Here is a 12,964-nt window from a genome sequence, read left to right on the forward strand (position 1 = left end):
AGCCCGCACACTACACACCACCGTACATCACCTCCTCCTGTACATACATCACACAGCCCACACACTCCACACCACCATACATCACCTCCTCCTGTCCGTACATCACCCAGCCCGCACACTACACACCACCGTACATCACCCAGCCCGCACACTACACACCACCGTACATCACCTCCTCCTGTACATACATCACGCAACCCGCACACTCCACACCGCCGTACATCACCTCCTCCTGTACATACATCACGCAGCCCGCACACTCCACACCACCGTACATCACCTCCTCCTGTACATACATCACGCAGCCCGCACACTCCACACCACCGTACATCACCTCCTCCTGTACATACATCACCCAGCCCACACACTACACACCACCGTACATCACCTCCTCCTGTCCGTACATCACCCAGCCCGCACACTACACACCGCCGTACATCACCCAGCCCGCACACTACACACCACCGTACATCACCCACCCCACACGCTCCACACCACCGTACATCACCTCCTCCTGTACATACATCACACAGCCCACACACTCCACACCACCGTACATCACCTCCTCCTGTACATACATCACCCAGCCCACACACTACACACCACCGTACATCACCTCCTCCTGTCCATACATCACCCAGCCCGCACACTACACACCACCGTACATCACCTCCTCCTGTACATACATCACACAGCCCGCACACTCCACACCACCGTACATCACCTCCTCCTGTACATACATCACCCAGCCCACACACTACACACCACCGTACATCACCCAGCCCGCACACTACACACCACCGTACATCACCTCCTCCTGTCTGTACATCACCCAGCCCGCACACTACACACCACCGTACATCACCTCCTCCTGTCCGTACATCACCCAGCCCACACACTACACACCACCATACATCACCTCCTCCTGTCTGTACATCACCCAGCCCGCACACTACACACCACCGTACATCACCTCCTCCTGTCCGTACATCACCCAGCCCACACACTACACACCGCTGTACATCACCCAGCCCGCACACTACACACCACCGTACATCACCTCCTCCTGTACATACATCACACAGCCCGCACACTCCACACCACCGTACATCACCTCCTCCTGTACATACATCACCCAGCCCACACACTACACACCACCGTACATCACCCAGCCCGCACACTACACACCACCGTACATCACCTCCTCCTGTCTGTACATCACCCAGCTCGCACACTGCACACCACCGTACATCACCTCCTCCTGTCCGTACATCACCCAGCCCGCACACTACACACCGCCGTACATCACCCAGCCCGCACACTACACACCACCGTACATCACCCACCCCACACACTCCACACCACCGTACATCACCTCCTCCTGTACATACATCACGCAGCCCGCACACTCCACACCGCCGTACATCACCTCCTCCTGTACATACATCACGCAGCCCGCACACTCCACACCACCGTACATCACCTCCTCCTGTACATACATCACGCAGCCCACACACTACACACCACCGTACATCACCTCCTCCTGTACATACATCACCCAGCCCACACACTACACACCACCGTACATCACCTCCTCCTGTACACACATCACCCAGCCCGCACACTACACACCACCGTACATCACCCAGCCCGCACACTACACACCACCATACATCACCTCCTCCTGTACATACATCACGCAGCCCGCACACTCCACACCACCGTACATCACCTCCTCCTGTACATACATCACCCAGCCCACACACTACACACCACCGTACATCACCTCCTCCTGTCCGTACATCACCCAGCCCGCACACTACACACCGCCGTACATCACCCAGCCCGCACACTACACACCACCGTACATCACCTCCTCCTGTACATACATCACACAGCCCACACACTCCACACCACCGTACATCACCTCCTCCTGTACATACATCACCCAGCCCACACACTACACACCGCTGTACATCACCCAGCCCGCACACTACACACCGCTGTACATCACCCAGCCCACACACTACACACCGCTGTACATCACCCAGCCCACACACTACACACCACCATACATCACCCAGCCCGCACACTACACACCGCTGTACATCACCCAGCCCGCACACTACACACCACCGTACATCACCCAGCCCACACACTACACACCACCGTACATCACCTCCTGTCCGTACATCACCCAGCCCGCACACTACACACCACCGTACATCACCCAGCCCACACACTGCACACCACCGTACATCACCTCCTCCTGTCCGTACATCACCCAGCCCGCACACTCCACACCACCGTACATCACCCAGCCCGCACAATACACACCACCGTACATCACCCAGCCCACACACTACACACCGCCGTACATCACCTCCTCCTGTCTGTACATCACCCAGCCCACACACTACACACCACCGTACATCACCCAGCCCGCACACTACACACCACCGTACATCACCTCCTCCTGTCCGTACATCACCCAGCCCACACACTACACACCACCGTACATCACCTCCTCCTGTCCGTACATCACCCAGCCCACACACTACACACCACCGTACATCACCTCCTGTCCATACATCACCCAGCCCGCACACTACACACCACCGTACATCACCTCCTCCTGTCCGTACATCACCCAGCCCGCACACTACACACCACCGTACATCACCTCCTCCTGTCCGTACATCACCCAGCCCGCACACTACACACCACCGTACATCACCTCCTCCTGTCCGTACATCACCCAGCCCGCACACTACATACCACCGTACATCACCTCCTCCTGTCCGTACATCACCCAGCCCGCACACTCCACACCACCGTACATCACCCAGCCCGCACACTACACACCACCGTACATCACCTCCTCCTGTCTGTACATCACCCAGCCCGCACACTACACACCACCGTACATCACCCAGCCCGCACACTGCACACCACCGTACATCACCCAGCCCGCACACTACACACCACCGTACATCACCTCCTCCTGTCTGTACATCACCCAGCCCGCACACTACACACCACCGTACATCACCTCCTCCTGTCCGTACATCACCCAGCCCACACACTACACACCACCGTACATCACCCAGCCCACACACTACACACCACCGTACATCACCTCCTCCGGGCCGTACATTACCCAGCCCACACACTACACACCACCGTACATCACCCAGCCCGTACACTACACACCACCGTACATCACCTCCTCCTGTCTGTACATCACCCAGCCCGCACACTACACACCACCGTACATCACCTCCTCCTGTCCGTACATCACCCAGCCCACACACTACACACCACCGTACATCACCTCCTCCTGTCCGTACATCACCCAGCCCGCACACTACACACCACCGTACATCACCTCCTCCTGTCTGTACATCACCCAGCCCGCACACTACACACCACCGTACATCACCTCCTCCTGTCCGTACATCACCCAGCCCACACACTACACACCACTGTACATCACCTCCTCCTGTCCGTACATCACCCAGCCCGCACACTCCACACCACTGTACATCACCTCCTCCTGTACATACATCACACAGCCCGCACACTACACACCACTGTACATCACCTCCTCCTGTCCGTACATCACCCAGCCCGCACACTCCACACCACCGTACATCACCCAGCCCGCACACTACACACCACCGTACATCACCTCCTCCTGTCTGTACATCACCCAGCCCGCACACTACACACCACCGTACATCACCTCCTCCTGTCCGTACATCACCCAGCCCACACACTACACACCACCGTACATCACCCAGCCCACACACTACACACCACCGTACATCACCTCCTCCGGGCCGTACATTACCCAGCCCACACACTACACACCACCGTACATCACCTCCTCCTGTCCGTACATCACCCAGCCCGCACACTACACACCACCGTACATCACCTCCTCCTGTCCGTACATCACCCAGCCCACACACTACACACCACCGTACATCACCTCCTCCTGTCCGTACATCACCCAGCCCACACACTACACACCACCGTACATCACCTCCTCCTGTCTGTACATCACCCAGCCCACACACTACACACCACCGTACATCACCTCCTCCTGTCTGTACATCACCCAGCCCACACACTCCACACCACTGTACATCACCTCCTCCTGTCTGTACATCACCCAGCCCGCACACTGCACACCACCGTACATCACCCAGCCCGCACACTACACACCACCGTACATCACCCAGCCCGCACACTACACACCACCGTACATCACCCAGCCCGCACACTACACACCACCGTATATCACCTCCTCCTGTCCGTACATCACCCAGCCCGCACACTACACACCACCGTACATCACCTCCTCCTGTCCGTACATCACCCAGCCCACACAGTACACACCACCATACATCACCTCCTCCTGTCCGTACATCACCCAGCCCGCACACTACACACCACCGTACATCACCTCCTCCTGTCCATACATCACCCAGCCCACACAGTACACACCACCATACATCACCTCCTCCTGTCCGTACATCACCCAGCCCGCACACTACACACCACCGTACATCACCTCCTCCTGTCCGTACATCACCCAGCCCGTACACTACACACCACCGTACGTCACCTCCTCCTGTCCGTACATCACCCAGCCCGTACACTACACACCACCGTACATCACCTCCTCCTGTCCGTACATCACCCAACCCGCACACTACACACCACCGTACATCACCTCCTCCTGTCCGTACATCACCCAGCCCGCACACTGCACACCACCGTACATCACCCAGCCCGCACACTACACACCACCGTACATCACCTCCTCCTGTCCGTACATCACCCAGCCCACACACTACACACCACCGTACATCACCCAGCCCACACAATACACACCACCGTACATCACCTCCTTCTGTCCATACATCATCTATGGGAGGGATGTTACTGATAATGAGTGTATATATATATATAGCTGAAGGTGGTGATATTGGGGTGCGGTCATATGCCACGCTTGCTTGTTACTCAGCTATTCATGCCACTAGATTCTGCCCAGAACGGGAAAATATGAACTCGGAACAGGTTTTTGCCGCGGTCTTCTGGTTGTAATGTTGGCACAGAGTGCGGTGCCCGGGTGGATGCAGCCTCGTAGCGGTCTTCTGCTTTTAATGTTGGCACAGGGTGCGGTGCCCGGGTGGATGCAGCCTCGTAGCGGTCTTCTGGTTGTAATCTTGGCACAGAGTGCGGTGCCCGGGTGGATGCAGCCTCGTAGCGGTCTTCTGCTTTTAATGTTGGCACAGGGTGCGGTGCCCGGGTGGATGCAGCCTCTTAGCGGTCTTCTGCTTTTAATGTTGGCACAGGGTGCGGTGCCCGGGTGGATGCAGCCTCGTAGCGGTCTTCTGCTTTTAATGTTGGCGCAGAGTGCGGTGCCCGGGTGGATGCAGCCTCGTAGCGGTCTTCTGGTTGTAATGTTGGCACAGGGTGCGGTGCCCGGGTGGATGCAGCCTTGTAGCGGTCTTCTGGTTGTAATCTTGGCACAGGGTGCGGTGCCCGGGTGGATGCAGCCTCGTAGCGGTCTTCTGCTTTTAATGTTGGCACAGGGTGCGGTGCCCGGGTGGATGCAGCCTTGTAGCGGTCTTCTGGTTGTAATCTTGGCACAGGGTGCGGTGCCCGGGTGGAGGCAGCCTCGTAGCGGTCTTCTGGTTGTAATCTTGGCACAGGGTGCGGTGCCCGGGTGGATGCAGCCTCGTAGCGGTCTTCTGCTTTTAATGTTGGCACAGGGTGCGGTGCCCGGGTGGATGCAGCCTCGTAGCGGTCTTCTGCTTTTAATGTTGGCACAGGGTGCGGTGCCCGGGTGGATGCAGCCTCGTAGCGGTCTTCTGGTTGTAATCTTGGCACAGGGTGTGGTGCCCGGGTGGATGCAGCCTCGTAGCGGTCTTCTGCTTTTAATGTTGGCACAGGGTGCGGTGCCCGGGTGGATGCAGCCTCGTAGCGGTCTTCTGCTTTTAATGTTGGCACAGGGTGCGGTGCCCGGGTGGATGCAGCCTCGTAGCGGTCTTCTGGTTGTAATCTTGGCACAGGGTGCGGTGCCCGGGTGGAGGCAGCCTCGTAGCGGTCTTCTGCTTTTAATGTTGGCACAGGGTGCGGTGCCCGGGTGGAGGCAGCCTCGTAGCGGTCTTCTGGTTGTAATCTTGGCACAGGGTGCGGTGCCCGGGTGGATGCAGCCTCGTAGCGGTCTTCTGCTTTTAATGTTGGCACAGGGTGCGGTGCCCGGGTGGATGCAGCCTTGTAGCGGTCTTCTGGTTGTAATCTTGGCACAGGGTGCGGTGCCCGGGTGGAGGCAGCCTCGTAGCGGTCTTCTGGTTGTAATCTTGGCACAGGGTGCGGTGCCCGGGTGGATGCAGCCTCGTAGCGGTCTTCTGCTTTTAATGTTGGCACAGGGTGCGGTGCCCGGGTGGATGCAGCCTCGTAGCGGTCTTCTGCTTTTAATGTTGGCACAGGGTGCGGTGCCCGGGTGGATGCAGCCTCGTAGCGGTCTTCTGGTTGTAATCTTGGCACAGGGTGTGGTGCCCGGGTGGATGCAGCCTCGTAGCGGTCTTCTGCTTTTAATGTTGGCACAGGGTGCGGTGCCCGGGTGGATGCAGCCTCGTAGCGGTCTTCTGCTTTTAATGTTGGCACAGGGTGCGGTGCCCGGGTGGATGCAGCCTCGTAGCGGTCTTCTGGTTGTAATCTTGGCACAGGGTGCGGTGCCCGGGTGGAGGCAGCCTCGTAGCGGTCTTCTGCTTTTAATGTTGGCACAGGGTGCGGTGCCCGGGTGGAGGCAGCCTCGTAGCGGTCTTCTGGTTGTAATCTTGGCACAGGGTGCGGTGCCCGGGTGGATGCAGCCTCGTAGCGGTCTTCTGCTTTTAATGTTGGCACAGGGTGCGGTGCCCGGGTGGATGCAGCCTCGTAGCGGTCTTCTGCTTTTAATGTTGGCACAGAGTGCGGTGCCCGGGTGGATGCAGCCTCGTAGCGGTCTTCTGGTTGTAATCTTGGCACAGGGTGCGGTGCCCGGGTGGATGCAGCCTCGTAGCGGTCTTCTGCTTTTAATGTTGGCACAGGGTGCGGTGCCCGGGTGGAGGCAGCCTCGTAGCGGTCTTCTGGTTGTAATCTTGGCACAGGGTGCGGTGCCCGGGTGGATGCAGCCTCGTAGCGGTCTTCTGGTTGTAATGTTGGCACAGGGTGCGGTGCCCGGGTGGATGCAGCCTCGTAGCGGTCTTCTGGTTGTAATGTTGGCACAGGGTGCGGTGCCCGGGTGGATGCAGCCTTGTAGCGGTCTTCTGCTTTTAATGTTGGCGCAGGGTGCGGTGTCCGGGTGGAGGCAGCCTCGTACTGCAGAAGGTCCTCGGCTGTAGGCAGTTTCATGGTATTGTTCGTTTGTCTTACAGACCGAGCGAGGAGCAGCATGGTCTCCACAGAAAGTGCCTCGTCCACGTACGAAGAGTTGGCAAGAGCCTATGAGCATGCCAAGATGGAGGAGCAGCTGAGACACGCCAAATTCACCATCACAGAATGCTTCATATCAGACACGTCGTCAGAGCAGCTGACTGCAGGGACTAACGAGTACACGGACAGTCTGACCTCCAGCACGCCGTCAGAGTCCGGCATATGCAGGTTTACTGCCTCGCCTCCTAAACCTCTTGATGGTGGAAAGGTGCAAAATATGGCAGCTCCAAAGGCGCATCGGCCAGGTGAGTGCCCGTGGGCGGTCTTCAGGCCCGTGACTTGCTGACCACCATAGGAGTCAATCTAGATGTGTGTTCTTAAGTGCTCTTTGCAGGGTATCTGTGATACAAATGATCTTGTTGCGTTTTATATGACGACTACCGCTTTAAATACTGGTACTTTCAGCCAGAGGTTCCTGATTGGGCTTTGGAGTCCAGAACCCTTCCACCTAATTTACATAGTTATGCGCCTCCTCACACACCTTAGTCTGCGACCAGGGCTGGCTCCAAGTTTATAAGTCTCTGTGCACCCCTTTGTGGTGTGTCAACTGCAGCCACACATACAGTGACAATATCACATCTCTCTGGGTATTGTAGTCCGCCCATTCCATTTATTACTTTAGTTGCCCCCTTTGTACCCGCTCAAGCTCTGATATTTCCTTCTTGAGTCCCAGTGCCCCAAACTGTCCACAATATTCCAGGTGTGGTCTGACCAGTGACTTGTAAAGAGGAAGAACAATGTTCTTGTCATGCCCCCGTAGACCTCTTCTTATGCCCCCATGATCCTATGTGCCTTAGTGTTAGTGTATAATGGTGACATGTATTTCCTGTCTGGGTGCAGAACCTTACATGTGCAACAGCCGAGCTGAGCACGCCAAAGTGGGTGAGACCACAGGGATTGCAGGATGGTTGTCACGGGTGGCTCTGTAATCCTTCCCGACAGTGGCAATAATAATGTATACGGATACGTTAAGAATAAACAATTGTTTTGTCACGGGTGACGCCAGTACTCCAACCTGAACTCACAAGTGTAATGATGGTGGAATAACTTGAGACGAGGCCAGTAGCTTGTGTTAGTAAACTGGGAGCACACAGTTTTAGTTAAGCTTAGTTGCAATAACAGATGGACAGGCAGTGTTATACAGATACAGCCGGGCCCACAACAATGCAGTGAATCTCCAGTTATCTTCAACGCTCTCACTTTAGTTCTAGAAGGGACTTCGTATTACTCTCCCCAGTTGTTACTAGCTGAAGGGTTTACTGGAAGTGTAGTATGAAAGAGTGAAATGAGAGTTGCAATGGCTGCTGAACCAATCCTGGCTTTGAATTCACCAGGTAGTCTGACTCCCTGTTAGGTGGAATGATGACATCCAACGCTTTCCTCCTGACTGCTAGAAATACAAGGGAGCAGAAAGGGACCTCGCTACCCCTGCTGGACTGTGTGATCACTGCACACATAGCTGAACTGCAAACACCTCCCTTCTCCTACCACATCTTGCCGCCTCTCTCCTCCGACCACAACCCAATCTCTGCAGCAACTATCTCCTCTTTCACTTCCTTTCTCCTTCCCGCACTTTCTCCAATCTCCTCCCCCTCTGCATAGGGACTCATGTTCTGGACTCTCCCACCCAATCAGTGGGGGCATGACATATAGCCAATAGGCAACCAGCTATTGCCAACGCTAAGCTAAGAGAAGCGCATAGACAGGTGTGACAGGACAAAGTGTTAGTGCGACTATTCTGGAGGAGCCTCCAGGCCACTACACATGTATCAGTGTTACCCCTCAGCTGACACTTTTCTGCCCCCCACCTTATCCTCTTGTACCCGCATTCTGTCCTCTATGTTATCTACACCGTTACACGACCCCCCGCTCCACAGTACTCTGTAGTAATGATGCCACCTGTGGTACCCCACTCAGTACTGCCCCCATATTTATGCCCCTGTAGCCCTCACCCAGTAACAGCGCCATCTCTAGTAATGATGTCTCCTTGTAGTTAATAGCATAAGCAGTGCCACTAAGTCCGGTGTTGCTGCCCACCAGCTGTAGGGGGCGCCGTCCCCCGCTGGCTTCTGCTGTTTTTTTTTTATTTAACATGTTGCAAGTTATAATCTCTGCTGTACCTGATCCATCCACCTGGGTCCCCCTCTGACCGCAAACTTACTAATTACCCCGTTAATAAACATCTCCGTGATTCCACCCGCTTCACTAATAAAAGGTCACGCCAAAGTCTGAGCAGCCCAGCAGGAGTTCTTCCAGCAGTTCTTGCCAGACGCCTCCATCCAGCACTGACACAGTAAGATCTGCCAGAAGACGACCCTAAGAGTCCTCCTACACGGCTGCCCAAGAGAAGACGGTTTTCGGGTCTAATATCGACTTGTAATCTTTAAAGCGACTCTCCATCCCGTAAAGAGACATTTGTCCCGAGATGCTGAGTTATAGCAGCTGCTACCATCCACACCCCATCTTCTGACGCCATTGTACTTCTTTCTGTGACCCCTCTTCACTTTCCCAATATGGTGCTCCTGTCCTGTCCTGGTCGGACACTGAAAGCGGCATTCAGATTGACCAGCAGTGAGTCATGTGAGCAGCATTGGCCAATCAGAGCAGCCTGTAATGTCTATGATTGCCGTTGCACCATCAGGGCTCAGCGCGCATCTAGTGGTCTAAGAATCACCATGGCCATGTTGGAAGAGTAAAGAGGGAAGACCCCAGAGGGAAGTGAAAGAAAGGAGGGCAGCAGGTAATATGATCTCATCCTGGGACTCTTGGGTTGCTATAACCCATCTCCAGGCCACGTCCCATAATTCCAGCATAGACATTCACAACATATCTATAAGATAATGGTCCGACTTCCGAATCCTTCACTGACCGGAGAACTCGGGACCTCGGAAGCCACCACTGAGCAGAGGACACTTGACCTCCAGAGCCCCCACTGAGCCAAGGACACGGGACCTCCGGAGCCCCCTCTGGGCGGAGGACACGGGACCTCCGGAGCCCCCTCTGGGCGGAGGACACGGGACCTCCGGAGCCCCCTCTGAGCGGAGGACACGGGACCTCCGGAGCCCCCTCTGGGCGGAGGACACGTAGCCCCTTCTTCCTTGTTGAGCTTTATGGATAACTTGAAGGGTTGTTCACTAATAACAAGTTCTCCCCTGTCCACAGAATAACTTGCTCGTTAGTGGGGGTCTCACCGCTCTTTCACCAGGGGGGTCGCTACTGCCCCCAGAGTGACGTTCCTGTGCGTGTCCGAGCATTCATCTCCATGGGGCTGATGGAAATAGCTGAGCGGGTGCCACTGAAAGAGAATGGACTGATAGTGTGCGACCAGCCATTCAGTTACTCCGGGGGGCGATGTGGAGGTCGGGGGGCACAGATGTCCTATTCTCAAGATTGGCGGGGCCCTCAGCGGTGAGACCTGCAGCAGGCTATCCTATGGATGGGGAGGACAAGTCATTTTGGTAAGCCCCTTTAAAGGCCTTTTATTGGACGTCGGTGTTTGCCGATGATTGGCTCAGCTATCCACTGCAGACGATCTGTTCTCGTTGCTCACAAACGCTGATTAGTCAGTCGATCATCTCCTTTATGTGAGTATAAAACTGCCCGCTGGTGGAAGTGGTGAGACGTGCGGCCGCCCGCTGCCAACGCTAAGGGATGAGCGATCGTATTGATGGTCATTCGTCTGTGGACTGAAGATCGTCTACTCTACTGTAGATATTAACAAGCTCATTAGCGCCGCCCCTATGGCAGGACAAGGGGTCACGTGGTCTATCACTCTTCATAGATGAAGGTGCAGGGTGATAGATGACTGCGAGGGGGATGGCACATGAATGTCCCTTTAAACAGCTCAGAGAAGAACATGGCAACCTCCATGCTGACAGAGTGGGGGGAGTTCTGTTAGTTGCCCAGTTGGCACTTTGGAGGGCCATTTAGTGGGTACAACAGCTGCCAGCCTTTCAGCATCAATAGGAAAGCCTACAGAAAGTGTAATGGCGTTTGGGGACGGCATCCCTTTAAGAGCTGCCTGCCGGCTGCGGGCTATTTACAGCCGCCATCACAGCGAGCAGAGACGTTCTTTATGTGCCGCTCTCCTCCGTCTATAAACAATGGGCACAACCAGAGGGTGGCATTTCCTCGACTCGCCATTGTGCCGTGATTTAGCCGTCCGCCGCGGCGCTCGGGGTTATTTTTAAACTGCAGGATTTTCACAACAAGAATGTTGTGGAAACAGAAATCAGAAAAGCAGCGGAGCGAATCCCCGACAGGCCGCGCGTTTAACGCCTTACCGTCCGCGCCACTTCCACAATCTGCTCCCCGACAGGCCGCGCGTTTAACGCCTTACCGTCCGCGCCACTTCCACAATCTGCTCCCCGACAGGCCGCGCGTTTAACGCCTTACCGTCCGCGCCACGTCCACAATCTGCTCCCCGACAGGCCGCGCGTTTAACGCCTTACCGTCCGCGCCACGTCCACAATCTGCTCCCCGACAGGCCACGCGTTTAACGCCTTACCGTCCGCGCCACGTCCACAATCTGCTCCCCGACAGGCCGCGCGTTTAACGCCTTACCGTCCGCGCCACGTCCACAATCTGCTCCCCGACAGGCCACGCGTTTAACGCCTTACCGTCCGCGCCACGTCCACAATCTGCTCCCCGACAGGCCGCGCGTTTAACGCCTTACCGTCCGCGCCACGTCCACAATCTGCTCCCCGACAGGCCGCGCGTTTAACGCCTTACCGTCCGCGCCACTTCCACAATCTGCTCCCCGACAGGCCGCGCGTTTAACGCCTTACCGTCCGCGCCACGTCCACAATCTGCTCCCCGACAGGCCGCGCGTTTAACGCCTTACCGTCCGCGCCACGTCCACAATCTGCTCCCCGACAGGCCGCGCGTTTAACGCCTTACCGTCCGCGCCACGTCCACAATCTGCTCCCCGACAGGCCGCGCGTTTAACGCCTTACCGTCCGCGCCACTTCCACAATCTGCTCCCCGACAGGCCGCGCGTTTAACGCCTTACCGTCCGCGCCACGTCCACAATCTGCTCCCCGACAGGCCGCGCGTTTAACGCCTTACCGTCCGCGCCACGTCCACAATCTGCTCCCCGACAGGCCGCGCGTTTAACGCCTTACCGTCCGCGCCACTTCCACAATCTGCTCCCCGACAGGCCGCGCGTTTAACGCCTTACCGTCCGCGCCACGTCCACAATCTGCTGCCCGACAGGCCGCGCGTTTAACGCCTTACCGCCCGCGCCACGTCCACAATCTGCTCCCCGACAGGCCGCGCGTTTAACGCCTTACCGTCCGCGCCACGTCCACAATCTGCTCCCCGACAGGCCGCGCGTTTAACGCCTTACCGTCCGCGCCACGTCCACAATCTGCTCCCCGACAGACCGCGCGTTTAACGCCTTACCGTCCGCGCCACGTCCACAATCTGCTCCCCGACAGGCCGCGCGTTTAACGCCTTACCGTCCGCGCCACTT

At 56.6% G+C, this 12,964-nt stretch overlaps 1 protein-coding gene across 1 annotated transcript in view; it reads left to right on the top strand.

The window, feature by feature from the left end:
- Nucleotides 1–12,964, top strand: part of DSCAM (DS cell adhesion molecule) — a 740,634-nt gene that overhangs the window by 670,325 nt on the left and 57,345 nt on the right. The window contains exon 32 of the mRNA XM_066598936.1: nt 7,434–7,736. Within this exon, the coding sequence (XP_066455033.1) occupies nt 7,434–7,736 (303 nt within the window). The remainder of the gene's footprint in view (nt 1–7,433; nt 7,737–12,964) is intronic.

Source organism: Eleutherodactylus coqui, chromosome 4 (assembly GCF_035609145.1).
Source record: "Eleutherodactylus coqui strain aEleCoq1 chromosome 4, aEleCoq1.hap1, whole genome shotgun sequence".
Classification (NCBI taxonomy): Eukaryota; Metazoa; Chordata; class Amphibia; order Anura; family Eleutherodactylidae; genus Eleutherodactylus; species Eleutherodactylus coqui.